Raw genomic sequence first — 25,317 nt, forward strand, 5'->3', positions numbered from 1 at the left:
GGCCCTAAAATAGTGCATGGGCTTGTTCCTCCCCAGGTACAGGACTTTGCTCTTCTCCTTGTTGAACTTCAGGAGGTTCCTGTCAGCCCATTTCTCCAGCATCTCCACTTCCCTCTGAACAGCAGCACAACCGCCTGGTGTATCAACCACTACTTCCAGTTTTGTATCATCTGCGAACTTGCTGAGGGCACACTCTGCCCCATTGTCCAGGTCATTTATGAAGATGTTAAACAGTGTCAGTCCCACTGCCAGCCCCAGTCACCACTAGTGACTGGCTTCCAGCTGAACTTCATTCCCCTGTTCATAGCCCTCTGTGCCTGGCGCTTCAGCCAGGTTTCAGATACTGATTCTGGTGGTTTCCCTTTGCCAACAGGATGGCCGCCTTCACCTGACAGTGTGCTAGACTTGTTTCACTAAGTCATCAAAATGGGATGGATACTAGATAAAGCCTAGCTTAATATTTTGAATTAAAAAGAGGATCAAGCCCATCCTGCAAAAATGTAGTTCTCTGAGTTTTTCAGTGCTACAAACTACATGGTTCTGGTTTTAGATTTTTGGATGCCTTGTTCCCATGCAAGTCCCTTAAAGCTGTGTCTACTACTTGAAATAAAGTGGTAGGACAAGCAGTGTGCTTATGGGGTCATAACATCATCACTGCCAATGCCAGACTTTCAGTCCATCTAGACACAAAAAAGGACAGTAAACAGTAACATTTAAGCCACGTCAAATCTTGACTGTGCACACAAAAAAACAAGCCCTGGAGAGTCTGTCTGGTCGGTGAATTCCTTCTGTCTGGAAGTGATGAAATATATGGCAGTTCTTAAGGGTTGTCTTCAAGTAATGCTGGTATGAGGATTTGAGTGCCGATAGTTAACTGTCAAACCAAAACCATCAATCAACTGCTAAGGTATGAAATTATTCCGCTTCTTTTGTCTAGTCTTAGATGTTGCCTGGAATATAATTAGGGTATTTGAAACTTTCTAGCTCAGAAAAACCCAAACAGAAAAGACGGCAGTAAGCAGAAAGATTTGGTCCAAGTTTTTGGAGGCAACATCAACAATAACTTTTTGTCCATGTTTAGGGTCTTCCTGGGTGACACTGTAGACAGACAGAAGATATAGGTATTCTGCTAAAGGATCCTGAAATGTTCACATTTTCAGCAGTTTTCATGAATCCTAAATACAGGGTGTCAAATACTCCAGGAAACAAAAGTGAAGGAAGGAATTTGACTTCTTGTTTGGCAGTGTTTGCTTCAAAGGCTACACAGGATGATAGTGTTGACCGTCTCACTCTCTCTTCTTCCTCTGTTCTCTCCCTCAGTTCTGTATCTTTTTCTAGTATCCATCTACTGCACGTTGGCTTCACTCTCTTTTTCATACTGATACTTTGGATCTGCAGTGAAAGTTAGTTTTGTGATCTTCGTTTCTCACAGTCTTGTAAAGTATTATGAAAAACAGAGACTGGTAAAATATCTGCCGCATGTTTGTGATTATGGAGCCAGCACTCATCAAGAGACTTGGGAGACTGTTAGATGCCAAGGAGTGGCTTACATTTTCATGATACCTTTGGCCCCTCTGCTCCTCTACAGAAACAGGGACCTTACAGAAATGACAGTGGGCAGGCTAATAAAATTAGTTCAAATCATCCAGGCAGTCAAATTTGAGAGAACCACTTGATTAGGTGAGAGATTGTCCAGACAGTTTCCTGGGCTAGGATGAGGCAGGAAAATCAGAGAAGGTGGTGTAAAAAGAATGCTGTGCTGAGCAACTTCGTGGAGGGGAAGGTGGAAGGTGAAATACAGCTTATTCCCTCAGGCTTAGAGGCCTGCTGGAAATATGGTTGGCAGTAATCATGATGAGCCTACATGTGGAGCTGGTGCCACATGGCTATCTGTCTCCTGGGGTTCCTCAGCATTTCTTCCCAGTGGTTCCTCCCTGTGCCCGTGATGTGCAAGCCCAGGCTGCACTTGCCGAGCACGTGGCTCTGCCCAGCACCATCCTGGCTCAGCATTTCCAGCTCCACGCTGGAGGCACGCAGGAGCTCATGAGGCACCTCAAACATGATCATCTCATTCCACACAGGGTTGATCTTGTGTTTTGCACGCTTGGTCTGCTTCTTCTTCAGCTTCAAGGACTGATGCCTCAGTGTCACCTTGACAGAAACGTCTGTATAGGGAGTGGAGAGAGACGCCATATTAATAAGCATGCAACAAAATGAATGCAAGAGGATTTTAACTGGTGACATCAGACTGAGAGAGAACATAAGAAACATTGATCTTGGTGGGTTTGGTGTTCACTTTTTAGAAATTACTCAAATATCTTTGGCTTTCTAAGCCAAACATCTATTTTTTTCTGCCAAACAGCACCCTTCCCACTTTCTTTCTAGATTTACAAAATAGCAGAAACAACAGTCTCTGTTTTCTTGCTATTCTACTCACCATTGCCAAGTAGATCTTTCAGCTGCTTGGAATGGAGATTTTTAGCCTTAATAATCACCACCAGCAGGCGGTTAGCTGCCGGCAGGTAGCTGATAGAGAGCAGAACCTCCCCATGGCCCGTAGACGGCTCCTGGAAATGGAGACACGGGAAGGGTTAATTTTTTATACAATCTTGGCCGTAACATTAGGAAAACTAAATAGTTCAAGGTGATGGGTGGAAGGTCATGGACCGACCAAGTTGTCTCCCTGTCTTTGTACAGGAGATCTTTCCAGTTACACTGGATGAGAATAAACCAGGCAAAGATGCCTGAGAGGGCTCCTCCTCACGTAAGGCCCTGATCATGTGAGTTACTTCTTTCTTTTGCTGCTGGGAAGTAACTGCTTCCTAACATCTACTTTTAGTGGAATATTTAGTCAGAAGAAGAGGATTTGGGGCTACACGCACGTAGTCAGATACTCCTTTTTTGAGTGATTATCTAGCTGCCCTTTATTTATGTCCCCTACTTCCACTACTGCTTTTCATAATTCACTCTTCATTTCAGCTGCCCTTTTTGTGAGGAGGCTCTGACCAGACGTGGACCCCGCTCCACACTGCCTAGCAGGAGTGTAGGGCTCCCTGGGAAAGAGCAGGCGATACCTGGCTCTGTGCCACTCAGCCAGACCCTGGAGCTGGAGCCGAACCTTCTCTGACACCCTTACTTGCTATGGGAAAAACCCAGACAACCTGAAAACCTCCCTGAGCTCGGCACAGTACTTCACTCTTCCTTCCCGGCCTGTCTCCCCTCAGGCCTGTGAGCAGCTCTCCCCGCTGCCCCTGCGGCATTTCCACCGGGGCAAAGGCTCTGAACCATCAGGTCTTCACGTCAGGGGGCCATGCTTTTTTTTTTTTCCCCCCTTTTCTTTTCTTATTCCTTTCTTCCCATTAGTGATTGGCCTCTTAGCCTCCTGACCTTCCTCCCCTTCCTTCCTGCTTGCCCTGGACCGGCCTCCCCCGAGGGGGAAGCGGAGGGACATAACCACGCCGCCCGCCGCTCTCCCGGGGAGGGCAATGCCGATCCCTCCTCGGGAGCTGGCGGGGAAAGAGAGAAAGTCCACGCCGGGGTGCGCAGAGCTGCCAGCCTGTGGCGAGGGGCAAAAGGGGAGCAGTTATTCTCTCAGTGAGTAGGAGCTTGTGACAGAAATCTGGTTTAGAGTGAGGTTAATGACCCAAAAGAGTCCCAGAAAGCCAATGTCATTTCAATAGACTCCCTTCGGACTCCTCAGACTGATTTACACGCTTTAGGACAGACAGCCCTTCTCCAGACCAGTTGCTCTGCACTCCCTCTTCTAAGTGAGCCGTAAATATTTCAAATTAAGTTTTCACCCGGTTACTCGCAACAGGCAAGGACAGGCCCCGCATGAGTTTACTGACTCTCCAGAAAACACGGCTGTCATCGCTGTCTGGTTTGAATGACTTATTTGTCGTTGCACAAATCAGGTGGGAGGCCATTAGCAAGGAAGCCTGAAATTCAATCCCAAATCAACCCAAGTAAATCTTTTTTTTCATGCACGCAGGTAGCGATGAAGGGCTCATATGCACTTTACTTACATAAATCCTGTCCTAAATCTAAGTGGATCTTAAAAAACCCCACACATAAAACCAAACAGAGGCAGATTCAAATGGCTGTATGTCCACTACAAAAGAAAAGGTATTCGTACATGGGGGGACAAATACAAATACCACCTCAATACAAAACCACCGTTTAGGCAAGTTATATGCTGCTTTTGTTTATTTATCCCTCTACATCTCCCCAGGTCCCACTCTATAGCTCTTGGCTAGAATTTGGTTCCTGTAGCTCCAGGCACAGACAGATACAGTGGAGATTGGGGGGGTAAAGGGTGGCAGGGTTCTGTAAACGTGCACGCACACACGCATGCACAAACGCACAAACACACACGTTGTACATGCATGTCACGTCTTGTGCTTATGCCTTTCTAGCTCCTAGTATTCTGATGAAATTTTTGATCAGCCTATATCCACATGAAACCAAAACCTACAACGGTTGGTCTCTGCTGGAGTTTTACGTGAAAAGACCAAACTAGAGGTACTTTTCCTTTCCCCTCCTTCTGGGCTTTGGGTTTTTTTTTTTTCTTTTTCCTATTAAATCCACAACCTGCACTTTGTGCTGCAACCTTGCAAATTCACACAACCACCAGACCTTCAGTCTTCCTTTCTGTGCAATAAGGATAAAAAGCATCAATGTATTACGTGTGCAGGGCACTGTGAAATCACAAAAGGGAAGGTGCTATGCAAGGAGCCACTATCATCACTGTCATTAGCAAAGCACTGGGAGGGAAGGAAGACAAGATAAGGATATCAGTCTGCAATATCTACGCTTTGCATTGCTCGCAGCAGTCCATGAATTCCTGAATACTAATTACATTACCTGGTTAGCTGTAAGCTCCCCTCTGAGCTCCTTCCCTTGTGTGTGGGAGAATTACTGGGAAGGTAGGAATGAAATTTCTGCAGCTCATGGCTTTTCAAGGAAATGTCAGACTTTAAACAAAGCCCAGTAACTTTGTTCCCGGATGGATGCTGTCAAAAATAGCTCCTCTTTTTTGATCAGCTCTTCCTCACTCCCTCCCGCTCTGGTTCTCGATAAATGATTCAGGATCTGTGTAGAAGCTATCTGTGCAATGGTTGGCTCTCTCAGGTCCCAGATGACGCAAATTCAGCTTTCACTGCACATCCTCAGCTCAAACTGGGGCACTGTTCAGCAATACTGTTAGTGTTAACCTTGTGCTGTCAGCTGGAGAAGAAATGAACGCTGCCCTGTTTCTCTGCATAGTTGTGAAGCTGGACCAAGGCAGAGTACCCAGTATGTCAGGCCTCCATCAGGTGTACTTGAGTGACAACTGACCATTGCTGTGAACAGGCTGTTCCTTGGGTATTGCTTACCAAGCAGATACTACAGTAGATAAGGGGGGTAGGGGGGCTCCATCTATCTCAGTTTAGGAATTTAAATCATTATATTGGAATAATTTCTTTTGGACATCTCTTTTTACAGCAGCAGACTGGGAACTCATTTCAATTTACAGCTATTAGGCAAATATTTAGCTCTGTGCTTGAAGTTTATTAAACTGATTCAGACCACCCATTTGTTTCTGTGGCCTCTCTCTCTACCAGAGGTTTTTTAGAGTGGCTAGCCCTACTAGCATTCAAGCGGCGATCAGATAAATTAGCATTATTGGAAATCACAAATGCTAACTCTGTACTCTGTCTCTGTGGCCAACTCAGTGGAGAGCCCTCACGCCTGATGGTGACAGACGATAATTTATTTCAGCATGCTTAGCAACAATGCTGGTGGTGGTTTGCATTGCTCACCCCGTACCATACCAGAGTACAATAGGTACCTGTTTGTAGCGATGTACTAGTAGCAACAATAGCAGTGCCCTGGTGCCATGTTGTTAAGTGTATTGCTGCTGCTAGAAGAATAATCTAGTTCACGGCAGGGAAAAGGCTCCTGAGGAAACGTGCAAGAAGTTAGTGCGTAGGAAGCATCCCCTGTACCTGCCTCAAGTACTGTTGGAATCCTTCCCTCCATTTTCCCTGTCTGTGCAGCTGGGAAAGTGTGGATAAGGAAGGAAAGGGAGGTTTTGATGTTTAAGAAAATCAACACAATGCAATGAGTGATATTTTGACATCTCCCAGAATGAATAGCACTGCTGGATTGATACCAGTAAGGATAAATGCTCGTCAGTCAAACATTTCATTCCCAACAATGTATTTCACTCCTAGCTTAAGGCTCCTTGAGGTGCCACCGTATGCCCTACCTGCACCCAGCTCCGCAGAGTCCCTCCATCCTGCTCTGTAGGCATTCTGGTATTTCAGCACTTGCCACCACCGTCCCGCATCGCTAATTCACAGAAACTCACGTAACTTTTTCTAGACATAGGCTTTGAATTACAGATGTCAGTGTCAGATTGTCATGTAATTGAGGGAGGAGGAGAGGGAGTTTTGACACATCTTAACTGCTGGGAGCTGTAGATGGAAGGGCTGGGCTGATGGGCCTTTGGTTGCTTTCTGAAATGGTTAGCTACAGACCAACACAGAGCAGTGCTGCAGTCACACATCACCCCTCTAAACCTGGTTCCAAACAAATAAAGCCACCCACTGACACGCAGCCTTCTTGGAAGAGGGCTTCTCTTGTCTCTAATTAATCATTAGAGTTTCTGGACTACCGACACAGACTGAGTCCATACCTTCTCTGGGGTCTTTAGCCTTTCCCACCGGGCCACCCCAAAGGAATCCTCCATGTTAGCAAGGCTCAGTTTGAGTTCCCCCACAATGCTGTGTCTGGAGAACTTGTCGCAGTTTCTAAGGGTGAGAGTCAGTGTCCCCTCTGGCATGTCCTCCTCCTTTAATGGGAATCGCAGGACCTCCTCCCAGAGGGTGTGAAGCACCTTCTTCTTCAGCTCTGTCTGGGCCTCAGCAATACTGGACTTGCTCACCAGTGTGCCCAGTATGTAGCAATGGCAGCCAGTGTCTTGGTCCCCACTCATTCTGCCATGCATAGCTGGAAAAGAAGGATTGATTGTAAAAACTTCTCACAAAAGACAACCATGAAATATCTGTGGCTAAACTGCTTATTTCATGAGAGCCATAAAATAAAACAGCTGCATAGACATTCACCCCTGTTCCTGCTTGCACGGGGCAGACTAGGCTGTGAGCCCATGCGGTGGTGTTTTCCTCATGCTGCACAATGTCCTTGTCCTTCCGCGACTGCAGAAGGATTCTGTTAGTGCGTGAGCCCATGCGGTGGTGTTTTCCTCGTGCTGCACAATGTCCTTGTCTTTCCGCGACTGCAGAAGGATTCTGTTAGTGTTTGGGAGAGCAACAGCTGTGTTCAAGGAAACACGCTCTGTTGAAAGATGCAGAGCAGCCACGAGATGAGGCACAGCATGGCACAGGGATGGGCAGCTCTCATTTACTTTTACCTTGGCACACAAAGAAAGCTTCTTACAAAGGCTTTAAAAGCAGAATGGTCAGTCACAGATATCAGAGATGGGAGAGACCTCCCTCCTGGCACACATCCACCCCTGCAGGCCAGTGTGGGATATGTCTAAGGGTTATTGCATTCTGCTTTCCAACCTCTGGTAAATGCCTCCTTCAGAAGCCATCCCACAGCCCAAAAGATCTGTCGTGATGTCAAGAGACATTCATCCCTGAGTTTATATCCCTTTTATGTGGAAAAGCCTAGAGTGAGAATGGCATTTCACGCTCCTCTTCAGTTGCATCAACAGAATTGCGCTGCCTTCCCCACAAGAGGAGCATGCCTTCCTCCGAGGGGTCAGTATGGCTTTGTGGGCAAAACTGAAGTCCTTGCTGCAGCCAGTCCAAGGACAGCACTCCTGAGCTTCCAGGTCGCATGGTTCACAGGGGTCTCCTGGTTTCCCAGGGGAGCAGAGCTGGGGAGCAGAGCCGGATCCTGCCCAGGCGGCAGCGGGGCATCCAGGGAGGAGCACGCGTGCAGGAGAGCCAGGGTGGCAGCCTGCAGGCGTGGGTGTCCACCCTGGAGGGAAGCTGTGGGCTTGCTGCTGGCAGGCGACCCACAGCAGTGGCTGCCATTTAGCACCCTTTCAGTTCTCGCTTCGGAGGGTGTGATTTGATTAGGTTTCCACAGAGATGTGCACTGTGCATGAATTATTCAGTCAGCTTATTTTACTTTCCCAGAGGAACTACTGATGCTCCAGCCCTGAGTGGAGAAGCTATTACAGTTGTCAGTTCCCACTTCAGAGAGTGAGACAGAGCCTGGCCGCCTGGCCAGGCGCAGCCAGAGGGACCTTCCTCAGTGGCCTACAAGGTAAGTCTGGTATCTCCAGCTCAGCCTTTGACTTGACTTGAGGAAGAGGCAGTAGGGAGTGGGTCAAGTTGAAGAATGAAAGTTATAGAGAGGAAGGAGATGGCAACCTCCTTCCCCCTGCCCCCAAAGGAAAAAATAAAAAGACGACGTTGCTTTGTATCATGTCAGGGACTGGAGGAGCCCATCCTGGTTCCTGACTTCTGCTTTTGAGCTGTGCAAACAATTGTTCCCAAGCCATGCCCTGCACACTCACTTCAAGCAGTGACATTGCCAGGTATTTCTATTCTGCAAGCCCAGAACCAGTGAAACATCTGGTGGTCCTGGAGACACATGTTGATGTTAAGGTAGGAGGGGAACTCTCTACAAAACCAACAGGTATCTTGTACCCTCCAGATGGAGAATCACCAGTGGAAGATCTCTGCCCCTTACCTTCCAGAAGGGCCACACGCAGCTCGGCTTTTTGTTGATCATACACAAGGGAGTAGCGCAGCTCGGGGGCCTGGTTACAGCTGGCTGCCCTCTCGGGGTTCAAGTGCTCCGTGACACACACGTCCTCTACTACACCTGGAACTGAAATAACCCTTTTAGCAAGCAGGTCTTCAACTTCCAAGGAGAACAAATCCACCCTGTCTTGGCTCAACTTTTTTCTAAATGTCTTACTATTCTTGCATCTTGTATGCAGGAACATATTTTATGTTCCTTCTTCCATCACCGTATCTCCTTTTTGCTCTGTTTTCTCACATTTTCAGCTCTTTCTACAGCACTTGGACAAGCCGCCTTCTCTCTACCACCTTGTGCTCTAAGATGGTTCACATACTTGCTCTTTCACCCTGTGCCTAGGCCAAGGTATCTAAACCACAATCATTACTTGTTATATTGTTTTAAATTGTTTTTAACTCTCATTGGTGAATTAAATCTTGTGTTCTTTGGAATGAGAACTTGATTCTGCTTTTGAGCTACCATGCAACTCTGCGTTAGTTCAGACCTCTCTAAACGTTTTTTAATTTTAACAATACAGTCTTTGTCATGCAGAAGACATCTATTTCCATAGTGCTTGACCAGGTTGAAGATAATGAGCTTGGGAAGCTGTCAAGCAGTTTCTCCACGTGTGATTTTGAAGGCCAGTATATATTTCATACTGAAATAAAGCAAGTTGCAAGACTAAAAGGGAAGCCACAGCTTTTTGTCATCAAAAGCTCTTATTTGCAAGGTCAGTTCTGATTCATAGAGAAAACAATAGTGGGGCCAGGACATTTCCTCCTAAAAATCTCAGCCACAGTCCAGACCAGTTCAATGTAGCACCGAAAGGAGAACGCAACAATTCTTGCCTTATTTCAGCAATACTTGAGTTATGAAATCAGGCACAGCGGGAAACAAACTTGCTTGTGCCATTAGCAGTGCAGAGAGGCTCTTGCACCAACACACTTATATAAAGCTTTAGCCTACATGCAGCCTCTCTACCCTATAATCTTCTCCCTGACACCTAAGGATGTGGCTCAGACAGTCTCTTCCTCCAATGCAGCTGCTTCCCACAGTACTTTCTTTTCCGTACTCCCAAGTCTCAGGGTGAAGGGGTGAATGTAGCAATCGTCCTCCCAGAAGGACAAAAATATAATCTCAAGCAATTTTTAAAAACTGAAAAGAGTTCTCTTAAAAAAATCATGACAGACGGCATTGTGTCTCTGGCAAATCTTCAGGAAGGTTTTATTAATGTGGTAACCATAAGAGTCAATTATCGTGTTAAAAGACAGCTGTGAAGGTATAAAAATCAGTATGGAAGCAACCCAGACATGCTGCCAGATGTATATAATTAACATTGCATTTTCTCTCCGGCTCCAGGAATCTTACGTTCCAGGCTTTGGCATGTTACCCTTTGGGCTGGCTGGAAAACAAGAATTCTATTTGGCAAAAATGTCTGAGGTGTCAGCCTTTGGTTTCACTGCACATTACAACAAGCCAAGACCATTTCACCAAACCAGTGGAAAAAAAGCGGCAGAGAAAATAAATAAGAAGTAGAAGTTGCCAATGTCCCTGACAAGGACAGTTGCTGGACAGCTAGCATTTGTCCTGGAGGAGATACTCTGCCTAGTTTTGGCCGGACATTTCACCCATACTCTGGCAAACGCTCTCAGTAAAACTACACTAAATACATGTTTTTCTACAAAATGTCTGCTTCCGCTGAGCCGGATTCTTCAACACAAAAGATGTTTAGGTAAAAAAATTTACAACCAGACACAACTACACCTTTGTTATCTGAATGTCCTGATGAGCTCCATGACTACTTTCTATTAAACACATGCATTGAAGACAGAACTCACTTACAATGCTCATGATAAGAGAGTGAAAAGCGCCCCATGTCTTCAGTTCACGTTTATTTCTCTAACTACAATCACATTATGCTCAGAGGTATTACATATCTACACCCAGAAAAGCAATTGTTAGTCTGAAGACCAAATGCTCCTACCGTTTTGAGGGAGAACAAACAGCTCTTCGTTGACTTGTATCTTCATCCTGTTCTCATCCAAACCAGTATGTTTTCCAGTAGCTGGTTCTTCTGTTGTCTTCAGGGAGTACTGCGTGTAGTTAACAATTTCAGGTGAAGTTACTACTGGTTTGGGGCCATAAATGTTGGGAAACTTCAGGAGTGCTCGAGGCTGGACTGGCTCTGCAGTTTTGTTAATGTTGAACTGAAAATTAAAACTTTGTTTATTACTTTGCACTAATTAGACTAATTCTTCCTATTCTTTCAGTGTTAAATGAGCTGAGACAAAGGGAGAAAAGACAGTCCCTCTGGTCATTCTTACCGTCATTGTTTCTTGGGTTGTAGAAACTGCTGCCTGTATGACCAGGGATATTCTTTCCAAAGCTGATACCCTTCTACTTGGTGTGTGTCTTTTCAGATTTACGCCTCTACAGATGTTTCGTTGCAACAAGAAAAAGATATGTTCTTGTTGTTTGATTATTCCTCTGTTCCTGTACCAGTTAATCCTTCTTTCATAAGCCTGTATTTTCTCTTAGCACAGAAATCAACTATGAAGTTAATTTTGCTATGACTGAAGTACAGTATTTTTTACCCTGATGTTTGAAGTCAAATCCAAGATCAAGAAGCTATAGCCACCCACAGATTTCAGAACATTTTATATGAGCATGTAGTAAGCATTAGAAAGGCAAAGGCATGGATCATACAGTCACTTGGAGCAAGTACAACCGCGGTGTAGTAAGACAAAGGAGAACTGGTTGAACAAATGAGCCCTGCAATGGCATACCAAGAGTAATTGATTCAGTGGTCATCTCAGCGTCTTGGACTATCTCTTGGCTCTGTGGACCAGAGTTCCTCTTGACCCTCAGACACACATTTCCCCTTTATTATACCAGGACTGAAATTTGGATTTATGTCCGAGTTTGTTCTTAACATTTCAATTCCCTGCTGAATCATGAACATGGACTGAGCAGAAGAACTTGAAAGATGGTGTAATGCTCAGGCAGTCCAAGCAAAGGTTGTCACAGAGGCATTACTGTTCTCCCAAAACAATGAAAAATATTTTAATGGAATAAAACAGTCCTCTCTTCCTCATGTTCCAAGAAAGAATCCTGTCTGCTCACAACTGAAATCATTCCTGATTCATTTATATTTGGATTCATCAACGGTAAAGAACAAAAGCTGACTAGCAAATGACCCTGACCCTTGCAACAGATTTTATTAATGTTTCCAAAACACGAAAGACAAAAAGCAGAAGTAAAACTGCCATTTTGGTTGATTATTGTGCAGTGGGATCCTCTCCAACTCTGCTGCTTGCCAACCTATTCTGTGTTAAGTTTAGATTGAGGGTGAGCCAGAAAATGTTCGTAATTGTAATTAAAGGTTTTCATTAGACTCATTGTTTCCTATTAATAATGAATGTAGATGATCCCCTGAAGCACTTGTCTGTGTTGGGACTTTGTGGTTCCAGTTCACATGTCCTGAGGGAGCATACCTATTCCTCAAGAAATAGAGCTGAAGAAAGAGAGCAGTCTTGGTCTTCAGCTCTTTAGTCATACTCTGCTTATGGAGATCATAGCACTACGGTTACATGCACTTGGCAGTGGTAAAGAACTAATTAGGTCAGCGACTCCATCTTCTCAAGGCAGCCCGTGCATCAATGTTTAGGAAGTCCACTATGTAACATAGCATTTTGTCTTGTCTAATTTTAAGGGCTCTGAAAGAGAAGTGGGTTGAGAAAGAAAGACGTCACTGTGTGCAGTCCCCACCTAGCATTCGGCTGAGTTTAGATATTATGTAAGTCACATGGTGCGGGTCTGTAAGCGAGATCCCTCTTTTAGAGATGTAAGCCTCATCGGTCCTAAAATAATACATAGGAAATTTGAAGTTACTCATCCAAGCCTTAAATGCGGTTTTCCGTTCTTCTAAAATTAAAGCAGACCAACCAAGCAAAATATGTTCGGAATCACTAGACAACAGCTTGATAAACCAGGTCGCTTTTGTTCTGCAAAGGCATTACTTCTAACACACATACAGTGCTTGCCATGGTGGGCAGTCTCTGCTGTTCTTTCTCTCCTGAAGCCGCTGTGTAGGGCTGCTGTCACTGGCAGCACTGCCCAGGCACGGGCCACCACACCAGAGCAGTACGCCTGCACTGCTGCGTGCTGCTAGCACACGAAGCACCTTGGGATCCTTTGGGATGAAAAACACCGTACAAATGTGAGGTATTGCTAGTACAATCTTTTCTTCCACTTGCTAAAAGCCAGATATTTAGTCAGGAAATCCATCAGCACGCAGCAAGTAAGAGCTCCACCGGGTCTAAATATTCCTCTTGTCTGTCTGCTCTGCAGAATTAGAGATGAGAGACATATGCAAGCACAGTGGGACTAGCCCACCCCCTCTTCCAACTGCATCTGCCTCTGTTTATTATTTTTGCTGCCAGCCCTGTTCCCAAGTGCTGTCTGCTAATCTAGTTACATAGCAGTGCCCTGTGGAAGCTGTGGAAGTTCCCTTTGCAAATCAGCAGCAGCATCTTAAATAAAGAGATGAGCAGAATAGTTCAGATAGTTCTGCATAAAATGTGTGAAAGCAAAGAAACCAAAAGCAACAAGGAGGCTGCAGCTGACCTTCTGGGTCCCTGCCCAGTGTCAGTCAAACAATGCACCAGACTGTTGCCATTGCTGGATATGTTTAGAAATCTTCATTCTGCACGCTTTGCTGAGACTTTGCAAATTTACAGCAGTTTTTAATTGTTCTGTAGAGGTATCTTTGTGTTCGAACTCTTCCTCCTCATGTATGCAGGGCATGTCCATGGGGAGCCTCTGTCTATAGCAAATACAAGCATCACTGTCATGGGAGACATGCCAAGTGAATAAAATGCAGTCTTGCTTCATCTTTCGTCATCTCTGTTTATCAGAATCAGTGGCCCTGACAAGCTTTAATAATTAAGTATGTCAAGCACTGACTAGGACATACGGTGTACTAATGTAGTCAGAAAAAAGTCCCGACAGGACAATTTATAAACATAGACACAGATGATAAAACTTCACAAGCTCAGAACTCAATTTGAGATTCATTCCTTCAAGGTATATAGACTGATTCTGAATCAGTGACAGCATAGGAGAATGCATGTTCCCGGCAAGAAAACTATTTTAATTGGAAAGAATTGTTAAACATACAGAATATGCAAACTAAGAACGTTTTGCACTTTCTGTGACAGAATGTTCATTCAGCTGCTATAATTTGGCCAGATTTCTTTTTTTTAAAAAAAAAAACAAACAAAAACAAACAGTAACATTAGAAATAATATTTCTAATTAGAAAGTCTACAATGCTAAAAGAATACAATCAGTCAGGTAATAGTGATACACTGAGGGCGGGTTGAATAATTTGATCCCCTGTTGGTCAAATACTGGATTAAGTTAATGGCAAAACTTGATGTATGTAGAAATATTGTGAGGACCATAACCTAATAGCTGCTGGGTACTGGAGGCTTAATTGGACTTCACGGTGACTTGGTGCTTATTTCAGTCATGCAAGCAGGATGACACCCCGGAGGACAAGCTCCAGGACAGATTAACACTTTCCCAAGATGTTTCCCAGAAGTCTGTATAAAAGAAAAATGTCCAGGCCAAGGATGGAGTTAAAGTAAAGATTTGAGAGGTTTCTGAGCTAGAAGTTTACAACAACAAAAAGTCTCTTGTAGAAAGAGACTGACGGTGAAGTTATCTGTGGGTAGTGTTGTTCCAGACAACAGCTAGAAAAAATGCTATGCAAAGTGATATGACTGTCAAAGTTACACATCTCTCATTCATTTTAACAGTAAACTTGGAAAATCTCAGCATTATTGTACATCCTTATACACAGGAGTTGGCAAATCCCCTGTATGGGTTAGAAAAGACAAGAAAGGAGCCTGGAAAGGACATGACAAAACTATCAAACAGAATAGCAGGTGAAATCATCCTAGGAAAATGCAAACAGGTACTAGGAGATATTCACCGTGCTCATGGATGAACACTCAGAATCAGCAGCAATCTCTTGAGAAGTCCTAAGCTCAGTGCAGATGTTCATCCATGGCCAGTGGAGCCATCCTCCCACCCCCAGCAACCAGAAGATCTGGTAACGCGATTCTGTGTATCTGCACCAGATCTTACAATACAATTAGTAGATTTGGTCATCTTTCCCCAGAACAAACTGCAACAGGAGCATGAGGATGCCAGGGCTCTTTTCTACTACGAGCCTAAGAGTGATAGCCAGAGAGAGACTGAATATGTAATTACAAACATGACAGAGAAGTTCAGTTGGGATTCCTGCTACATTCTTTACGAATACAAAAATAATAGGCAGCTCAGATAATTAAAAGGCAAACGAAGACTGTTATACAATGGATCACTGGCCTTTGGAACTGGCTGCTAAGGCATAACATTTAGTTGAATGGCTAGATGAAAGTGAAAAGGACGTAGGCACATACAAACACCAAGAGCAACAGCCAACAGGTAATACCTTCAGGGACTGACCAGTGCTACAGGTCGTGCTAAAGACCATAGTCAACCAAGGAAATCTGTCAAACATTTCCCTTTGAAGGAGAGTTTTCCATTAATAAGTATATTAGAAGGGTCCTGTAATTCCCCTTGCTTTCTCTTGCACTAAGCTCAGCAGTAAATCAGGGGTTTGGGATTCTAACAAGAAAGAAAAACCACCCAGGGATGCCTGATATTATCCATACTCCACATTGCTCTTATAGTAAGTAAAAAAGCAATTCACAGTGTGGTGAGATTGTCCAGTCATCACACTCCAGATTCTCACTTGCATTTTATTATCATTTCAATGCCTTGTTTTAACTTCACACATAATTAATCCCCTTAGTTAGAGGGTCAGAGGGAGGAGGAGGGATGGTTTTCACAAGAAGCCAGCTGTTGACAGGGAACTCTCCTGCAGGAAGCATAAGATGTCATGAACGGAGTGAGAGAAATAGCTGCTATAGGAGAACCCAGCAGGAGTCGTCTCCTCTTTACAATGCTGCATGCCACCTGGTAAAGTCCAGTCTTCTCTCCTCGGGAAATCATTTCCCTCGTGATCTAGCTTGACAGCTAAGCAGCATTTCCAGTCCTCCTCCCCTATTTTTGCCATCAGCAGCTTTCTCTTTGGCACTGTGGCAGTGTCTCCTGCTCAGGTAATTCTGTGGGTGACCCAGCCTATCTCTGCTTTTCCCTCACTCCTCCTCCCACTGACATGTTGTTACATCCTGAACACAGTAAGCAGATAAATAGGCAGCATAAATCACATGCTGAGTAGCCTAACAGAGAAGTTGCATTCCCACCCTCTGCATTTAAAGAAAAATCACAGAGTAAATTAGAGACTGTCTTACTTGGTGGACTGGCTGAAGCACACTGGGCTTAGTATTTTCCATGTCCTCCTCTTGGTCCTTTTCCGAGAGTCCTTTCCCAGGTTGCTTGCATTTGCAGAAGCAGGTGAGCCCGCAGAGGGCAAGGATGCTAGTTGCAGTCCCTAAGGTAGCCCCCAGGGCTATAACTGGGGCAGATAAAACCATTGTCCTGCACTGCACAGGAACAAAAAGCACAGAAACCCTGTGACTCCTTCTCCTCCCTGGGAGAGCAGCTCTCGCACATCCACTCCGATTTCTAGCCTGGCTTCATTCTCCTTGGAAGTCTGGAAACAATTCTCCTGTGCAGCAAAGAAAAGGGACCAATCTAGAGACAGAGATAAATCATCCCACCTTTGCTAGGCAACAAGGCTACCTTTCTATCCTGATGATGGAGTTTCTGCTCCAGGTCAGGTAGAGGAAATAGTGATTGTGGTGCCTGCAATCTCCATATAGCTGCAAACAGGCAGTTTTCATTGAAGCCTGTTCTCCAGCTCCACTGGGAAAAGTCTGATGTGTGATAGAGAGGAAAGACGTCAGCAGAAGGGGCTGGGCCTTGCTAGCTAACTCACAGAAAGTGCATCCAAATGTTTGATCAGCTCTCTAGCAATATTTCTGAGGGCTAGCTTGCTAATGTGCTCGAGGTTGAATTTTTCTGTCTTAAGGGGAAGATAGCGATTGCCAAAAGATGCTGGCTTGAGAAGCCCTGTTACGATAGCATTGCACGATAGCACTACAGTCAGAGTGAAGCCTGTGTGTAAGTCAGGCAAAACTTTCTCATTCTTCAGAGGCTGAGGAGCAAACATGCAAGAATTAAGCACCGTCCCACACCTCACCAGCTTCCCCTCAAAGCGCAGGGTCTGAACCTTTTGGAGCTGGTCTCTGTGGCATCAGTGCAGAGCAGCATTTCTATTTAAAAAGACAGCAGAAAATCCTATCAAACAAGACACACGGGCGCATATGCTGCTTCCTCTGCAGAGGATGAGAGCGCAAACAACATATGCCTGACATTAGTCACACTGCTTACTACACCGGTGTCAGGCGGTGGGCTGATGAGCACAGTAGAAGAACCTACATGAACAGAGCTAAAGGGCTACATGTCCGTCTCAGTTTTCTCTGGAGGTGATGGAGTGACTAACTTTCTCTGACTCATTTATTTTTGCCTGATTTCTCAGACTGCCCAACTTGGGGGAGAGGAGGATAAATGCCATCTTTTGATGTGTTTCTTGTGACACATACAACCACTTTCCGGGTGCTTCACAAGGAGTACCTAGTGGCCAGAAGATGATTATAAATCTGGGTCACTATATATCTGGGCCAGAGTGGAACTAGTAAGCAAGAAGCAAAATATTCCTTATAAGGCTCTGAAAAAAATACCCAGTTCTACTGGGAGTTCCTTTGTCTTTCTATTTTGGAATACAGTTGATGCCTATGGATCAGGGAAAAAATGAACTATGTACACAGAAAAGTTTAGGAATTCAGTTTTTTTGATCTTTCTGCAGCTCAGGTTTTGCCATGGATTTTTCTTGACTTTTTTTTGATGTTTCACGTCTTACTAATGATGACTCACACAGCCTTTGTTCCATTATAGATTACATGTTCACCTCCCTGGCACAAAGCTTCTCTCACACATCTGACTGTCACTTTAATTGTTAAAGATTCCTCTTTCCTGCAGCATCCTTATGGATGCAGTGCGCATTCTGTCATCTTGCCTTCTCCTCACCCTACCAGGCTTGTCAGACACGCATCTCGCCCCCCACTTCCAACCCTCCCGACGCCCCCATCAAGAAGAGAATCACAATAGACTCCTTAAGCAGAGACAATCCCCCAATACACTGCTGAGCCCGTGGAAACTGGCCTTTCAGCTCAGCCCGCAGAAGGAAAACCTTGAGCTTTGTCTTCTGTCTATATGAGAACATAAAACTGGCCACCCCAGGCTGGACCACTGGCACATCTCTTGCTGTGCTCAGTAGTGGGAAGAACATCACGTAGAGGGGATTGAGAAATCTGACTAAATGCTCCCTTTGCTTCATGCTCTTCGCGGGTCAGGAGCTTCCAAAGCCTTGAACAGCATCCGTACGCTTACCTTTGCTGATCTGAACTTTCTCTGCCACAGGTACTGTTGCAACCATTTGCTCACTTACCTACCAACTACTTCGTTCAGCCCATAGCTGAACAGGTAACATCATAATCACAGGGCCACAAGATCTTATCTTGAGTTTGAAGAATGTACCATATTGTTACGGACTTCCACCACCACTCAAGACAAGTAGAAGAGAGGAGAGTCCGAAAGAGGACAAAAAGGATGGACACACTCTTTAGATGCCTTTGGTTTCCTCCACAGGATGGGTTCTTCCTCAAGGTGCTAGTGAAACCTAACACACCTAGACCAGAGGCCCCTGAGATTTGGAAACCATATGAAAAAGAAGAAGGTGCTGTTGAGGGTGGAATACATTGACAGAGATTTGGAATGGAGAAGGCATTCAGTCCATCCATGAGATGCAATCTTCATGTGTCTTCTACAAGCTGTTCTGAGAATTATATGAAGACTGCTTACAACAGGCTATGGAAGGAAGACCACATCAAAATCTCTCTGCAAGACAATAATTTAATAGTATACCTCTCCAAGTTGTTTTCTAGCTGCTCATATATGAAGATTAAGTTTTCCTTGCCAGAAATTGTATATGCTGTGAAATGTAAGATGTACAGAATCATCATCAGATATCATATTTTAATAATAGCCAGGCAGCAGCCTCTTGCTGCTATTGCTAGGAAAACAAAACAGCTCTTGCTAAACATTGAATATTAGCAGTATGTGAGCTTCTACAAGCGACAGGCCAAATATTGCGGAATTTTGTGTGTGCACTGATGCATGTAACAGGTACAGATACATAATTTAACTGTAGCTTTGGCACATACCATCACTGCATTTATCTGTCATGGTTGCTTATTTTTAACACATCCCGTTCCAAAAAAAATTGGACCACAAATGTATTTCAAAGTCAGCTTTACACTTGCTTGTTTTAACACCCAATAATAAAATTGCTTCTTTTTCTTTAAAGCAGTAGTAGGCTAAAATGGGGCCAGGCTAATGACTTTTCTCACTGGCCATTCGCACTGATATTGCCCAGAATCACATAGCTCTTTTATCTGCCACATCTGCCATTGGAAAGAGACTTGCCAAGGCAGAAAGATGAAAGCCTGTTTTTGCAAGCTAAACTTTATGGGCACGTTCAGGCCTGACAACACATTTTACAGTCACTCTATCCACATATTTTCTCCAGATTCTGATACATGTATAAGAATGACAAAACCATAAACAGGGTTTTCAGCTCCCAATATTTCAGACATGAATATGCTGTGATGACAAAATATAAGGCACTGCACAACCTTTGGTGCTTGTAGATTCTTTTTTCCTGCTGTGAGCTTTTCCACTCATATTTTGGGCCTTTCTGTCCATTGGCTGCATAAAAGAGGCTTTCTCTGAATGAAGAACTGGTAGTACAGATCACATGGAGAATTACAAGAGCTTTTGTATCGCCTGGCTGTAATTCATGCCTTACCAGAAAAAAGCCCTTTAATGCAATTGCCAACCACTCAAATAAGCAGGTCAGGGATTTGCAACTTTTACTCTTGCATTAGAAGACACAAAGTTCCAGAATCCCTCACTACCACAGGGAAAAGCCGACACGCACCTGAATGAAAGATAGTTGCAGACTGCTTTCCCTGACTCAGCCCACTCCATCAGGGCTGGCATTTCTCAGCGATACTCTGCTTCTCACTGAGGCGTTTCGCCAGGCAGAAGGGTGAGTTAACAGGCGGAAATGGGAGAGAGAGGGTTTTTGCAGGGAAATCCTTGTAACCGTCACATATAGCCTGAAGGTGTAAGCTCGCGTTTTCACTTGTATTGACCTGTTACGAGATTCTGAGATTCTGTGCTGCAGAAATGGGACAGTTTGAACAGGATGATGGTCTGAAATAGCTTGCTAAATCATAGCAAGGTGTTTACACCACCCAACTTTGGGCACTGAAATAGCCAGTTAATGACAGAAGACCACATATGGCTGTCGTGCAGTTCTTTAACGAGAAAATGAAGCATGGCAGAAACAAAAGTGAAGGTAAAAGGCTTGTGCTTACAATGACTACATCTACCTCCTTATGCTTTTGTGTGCTGTTGCCTCAGGTTGTAAATGTTTTAAGAAAGGGATTTTGTCTTCCTCCAAGTGGTGAAGTCATCCTCCACCAGATTGTAAAGTGTTACAGACCATTGAAATAGTCTTTTGCAGTGCTATTAAGACAAAGCAGTTGTGTCTACATATTTATATGCAAAAAAAAAAAAAAAAAAAGAAAAGAAGGAAGATTTGTGAGAGGAATGTGGGCTTGGCCCCTCCATCGCTGTCACTGAAACAGACCTGTAGATATAAATCAAGTAAATGAAGTAATTAAGAGAAGAAGAAAGAATCATTTTCTAAAAGGGAGATATACAGCAATCAACCTCAAGAAAATGAGCTTCAAGCTGTGGTGCTTCAGCTGGTTTAATGGATATAGAAGTCCTGAAATCTCCAGACTTACAGGAGTACCTGCCAGCTGCGCGTGTAGCCTTTTGCCACTCCGCTACCCTCGGGATGATGGTAAGGATTTAGCGCGCAAAAGGGTACAGCTAGTTGCATGCGTGCAGTGTAGGGCACATGGTAAATGATTCTGTACTAGGACACTACACTGTCCCGAGACCAAGATCTGTGGGATTCAGGAGATCTATGGAAAAAATCTGGCTGTGTACCTATTCCAGGAGGCTGCCAGGTACCCCCTGTCACCAGCAACCGCTGTAAATCTGGCTGTGGTACAGCTCTTGCATCCCTTGCGGCAACTTTGGATGAATACTCCTGGGGGGGCGAGGCTCAACACTAGGAAGCAGGGAGAAGGAGCCAAAAAGCAAAAGTGATCAGGAAGGGTAGTGTGATCCACAGGAGGGTAAGAGGAAAAACATTGGGTAGGAATAAGAAGGGTCTGTAACACGTGAATTTGGCATTGGTGTGGCTGGGGTGGAAAAAAGCGTCGCTCCGCGCCGCGGGGCATTGGTGGGGCTGCCGTAGAACAATGCTGCGTCCCGCTCTGCTGGGCAGCACCGACTTGCTGGGCAAATTAGAGGGAGTTCAGGAAAGGGCCACGAGAATGAACAAGGGGCTGGAAGGCAGTGGATCGGAGTGTGACTCAAGGAGGTTAGTCTGTTTATTGGTGAAAAGGCTAAGGGGTGACTCAGTCAAAATCCTTAAGTACCCAGCTGGGGAATAAATCTTTGATAACAGAGGTCCTCTTCTGTCAAGCAAACAATGCGTTACCAGGAGCTAACGGCCAGAAGCTGATGCCAGACAAACTCAGAGTAGAAACATGTTGCAGATTTCCAACAATGGGCATAATTTCGGTGGGAGCAATTTCTGAGGGACGGTGGAGGGTTCTCCATTATGGGTAGTTTTGAAATCAAGAAGAGTGGTGTGCACGCATGCAACCAGCTGTACCTTTTTGTGCGCTAAATGGGATTTATTTTCATTCAGTTACAAATTAAACTGACGTTTAACCGCCAATGACACCACCGATGTGGTGTCCTCTGTTGCTTCATGTTTACATAGGGCCCGCTTGGGATGTTAAAAGAGTATTAATGTGTGAGGCAGTTTTTCAAAAAAACCACAATTCCTCTGAGAGCACCAAAGGGCCATCTGCAAAGAGAAAGGCAGCTGTGCTTTAGAAAGCCACATCACACCACAAAGCCCAGCAGAAAAACAATGTCTGTGCTTCAGCAGGTGAAGTGCTTTAGTGTGAGGTCTTAGCACCTCAGTAATGGAAATTCAGGAAGAAAATGTCAGCTCCAGCTCAGGACAGACCTGGGTGAAAGAAAGAAAAATAAATCACTGCAAATGCAACTGAAAGGAAAGTATTGTTCAGTAAAGTGGCGACCACGAGGTTAAGTACGTTCCTAATTAGCAGGTGAAGGTGAGTAAATGAGCACGTTTTCCTAAATGGGGGAGGTATCCTGCTGCGAGCAGATGAACAACCCAGATACTCTGCTTTTCCAGCGAACTCTGCTAACTCGCTATTGAAAACCCAGGAAAACGGGAGCATTTTGTGCCTGACTATCTCCATTTCATCTGAGAATTGGATCTTGCTGGCTGGAGAAACAGAGCTTATTTTTGCACAGGTAATTCCAGCACAAGTGTATGTTTATTTCTTTTCTGCTAGATTTTTTTTTATAATCACAGGAGATTTGAGAAGCTTCAAAACCTTCTGAAGTGTCGGACACCAAATTATACATTGTGTATTTGCAATAAAATGCTGCCTCCTAGAGGTGACAATGTTTTCCTTACAGTTTCTTTTAAGAGTTGGTTAACACGCTAGAGTTTCAATTTTTTACAATGCCAATGCTGTAGAGGATATTTTGCAGAGAAAACATTGGGATCTCATACTTTTAGCTAAAATTATATCTCTAGCTATGTTAAGGCTGCAAAGCCAGAAAATTCAAGAAATACAGTTGTCTGTAAGGCCTTATTTCTGTCCACTTCCATGTCAGCCTTGTCTTTAAATCTTTAAGTACAGGATGATATACCATTTTATTTCTAAATGAACTCTGAATAGTTTGCTGATAAGATGCACTCTTTTTGGGAATGAATTAGGGTTATATACTGAAAGCATCTGGTTTTTATGTGTGTCCCCCTCCAGTGAAGGAGTAGATAAAGAAAAATAAGATGCCAGATTGCTGGCTGATCTTACAGTTTAAGCAGCTGGAAATATACAGAATAATTACATGTTTCTTTCTCACTTCCTACACACCCAGCCTGGTACCTTGTGGTCTGATTTACGCAAGAGCCGAGAGCTCGCTCCTGCAGCAAAATTCCATGGGAGCCACGCTGGAGCATGTACAGCACTGTGTGGTATTAAGCATTCGGAAAAAAAACAACCTACAACAGGTCCTTAGGAGGTAGTATCGTGAGAGAAAGCCCGAGGAGGCAAGCAGTCCTTCTGGATTTGCAGCAGGGCTTGGAGGCAGCGTCCTCCACCTTACTGCGTTCCTCATCCCACTGCCTTTCAGACCACAGATACCACTGTCACTGCAGAAGAAACTTTCAGAGAAGGAAAGGGAAGACTTATAAAAAAAGCTGTCGTGTTTTTCACTGCAGTGCAAGAGCAAACTGGCAACATAATGGCCAAAGCAGCATCTGCTTTTTGTTAATTCTGTTTTGTGAGCAGATTGCCTTTCCCTTAAGTGTTATGTGCAGTTCTTGCCCCTCTGGTCTAAAAAAGGATGTCACCAAACTGAAAAAAAAGTTCATAGATGGTTCAGAAAGGATGATTGAAGTGTGGAACAGCTTCTGTGTAAGGAATGAACGAGCAAGCTACAACTCCTCAGCCTGGAAAAGAGATACTGCAAGGGGAGAAGAAAGAGGTCTCTGAAATCCTGAGTGTACTGGGGAAACTGGCTAGGGATCAACTTCCTAATTCCAGTATAAGAACTACAGGGAAGATTCAAGCAGGCTCCAAGTTCAAAACAAAGGGGAAGTATCATATATGTTTGCCCTGTTCTTATGTGCTTTTCTAGGCAGCCACTTTTGGCCCCTGTCAGAGAGAGGACACAGGGTCAGAGAGGCCTGTTGTCTGATCCTGGGTGGCTATTCTAGCAGACACCACATGCTGTGCAAATTTTGTTTCTTACATCTTTTAGGTAAAACCCTGAGAATCTGCTTCTTTTTTGGAAATGTTATTTTGAGTCACCGACTCATGTAAAGTAGCAGTCTGGCAGCAGCTCTTGGCCTCTTATTCTTTCTTTCCACATTTCCTTTGAGTCTTGGTCAGAGTTATCATATATTCCCTCCCTCTGTCAAAGAGGCACAGGTAGGAAATCACAGCGAACAGACTGTGAGCCGATCTGCTCCGTCTAGTCACTCACTGTGTTTATGGGGGTCTTTTGCTAGGTACCCCCTTCACAGAAGCTGCAAGTACCTCAGCAGTGGTAATTCTTATTAGCAAATGGTGAATCACTTTTTGCAGTGATTTTTGTGCTGTTATTAGTATCAAGAACACCACAGGAACAGTTTTCCCTAAGACAACATTGCTTGACACAGAGACAGAGAAAAGAGCAGAGGAAATCATTACAGATAAGTGAGACTCAGAGTTTCCAGTTCTGGAGTTGAGAAATTACGTTTCTGTTCATGTTCACCTCTAGCGATTGCTTGTGACCACAAGATTTCATCTGGTTTTGGAACATTTTCTGTAACACTGATATTATACAAATTTCAGCCAGCACTCCGATAAAAAGAGTTGGTGCATACAATCGTGTACCCAGACATTCCAGTCAAGAGACAAAGAGACCTTACAAACACCCTCTACAAAAACAGACTTTTCAGAAAACAGCCTCCAGCTATCAGGATAGATGCTTTCCGTCGAGTTTATTGACAATGAGTTAAGTGCAAAGAGTGGAATGGGTCCATGCTTATGATATCCTTACTGCACCACTGCTGTGACCCGCCTGACCTCCATGCCTTCCTTTGAAATAGTTGAGACTGGGAATTGGTTTTGCTGTCTGCAGAAATATATGCTATTTTTAGCTTTTCAGATTGAGATCATAGTAAGATCTGACCTCGTCCTGGTCAAGTTTGACAGGTAATTGCTACTCAGAATCAGTGTTGTCCAGTGTGTAATAGAGCAATAGGTCTTTGACACTTCCCACTCCAGCCAGCACCGTTATTGACAGCTTTGCAGTCAGGCCTAATCTAAGTGATCTAGAGATAGCCACCACCCTCAGGATTTAGGGCACTTCTGTGGTGGAAAGCACAGGGGCATTGCCTGTCATTGCCTTAGAGGGCTGTGCTTGCTTTGTACACAACTTTCAATCTTCAAAGTAGTCATGGCAGAACCTTCCTCTAACATGAGGCTGGAAAAGTTGCATACAAATTTGAAAGGAGGCCTCCCACGTGTGCTCCTTTCAGTAGCCCTAGGGAATTGTTTCCTTCATTTTCACAATTGCCCATATTATACTTGAGAGAGGACTGTCCTCTCCCCAGTGGGCTCCCTGGCTTGAAGCCCTGTGTCCTCAGCTGTCCCCTAGCCCCCCTCAAAACTCCTGAGTAAATTGTCTTCTGGCTGCAAAACTGCAAAGTGGGTCAGTGGCTCTTTTCCTGGTCAAGTAG

At 44.5% G+C, this 25,317-nt stretch overlaps 1 protein-coding gene across 1 annotated transcript; it reads right to left on the reverse strand.

The window, feature by feature from the left end:
* Positions 1-1,730: 1,730 nt before the first annotated feature.
* SYT13 (synaptotagmin XIII) lies at positions 1,731-16,309 on the reverse strand. Its single transcript, XM_009587786.1, has 6 exons — positions 16,127-16,309; positions 10,745-10,967; positions 8,710-8,844; positions 6,680-6,993; positions 2,438-2,567; positions 1,731-2,165 (listed from the first exon to the last, which is right to left on the reverse strand). Exons 1-6 carry the CDS (start codon positions 16,307-16,309, stop codon positions 1,861-1,863), a joined length of 1,290 nt encoding a protein of 429 aa, XP_009586081.1. The 3' UTR covers positions 1,731-1,860.
* Positions 16,310-25,317: the final 9,008 nt, after the last annotated feature.

The sequence above is a fragment of the Fulmarus glacialis genome, unplaced genomic scaffold (assembly GCF_000690835.1).
Source record: "Fulmarus glacialis isolate BGI_N327 unplaced genomic scaffold, ASM69083v1 scaffold3581, whole genome shotgun sequence".
Classification (NCBI taxonomy): Eukaryota; Metazoa; Chordata; class Aves; order Procellariiformes; family Procellariidae; genus Fulmarus; species Fulmarus glacialis.

Bases quoted from the DNA above. Each gene is read 5' to 3' on its own strand.
- SYT13 (XM_009587786.1), bottom strand. From the start codon at position 16,309: ATGGTTTTATCTGCCCCAGTTATAGCCCTGGGGGCTACCTTAGGGACT. The intron at 8,845-10,744 runs GTAGGAGCATTT...TTTCAGTTCCAG, and splicing joins GTTTGTTCTCCCTCAAAACG to GTGTAGTAGAGGACGTGTGT. The intron at 6,994-8,709 runs GTAAGGGGCAGA...CTTCTTTTCCAG, and splicing joins GCGTGTGGCCCTTCTGGAAG to CTATGCATGGCAGAATGAGT.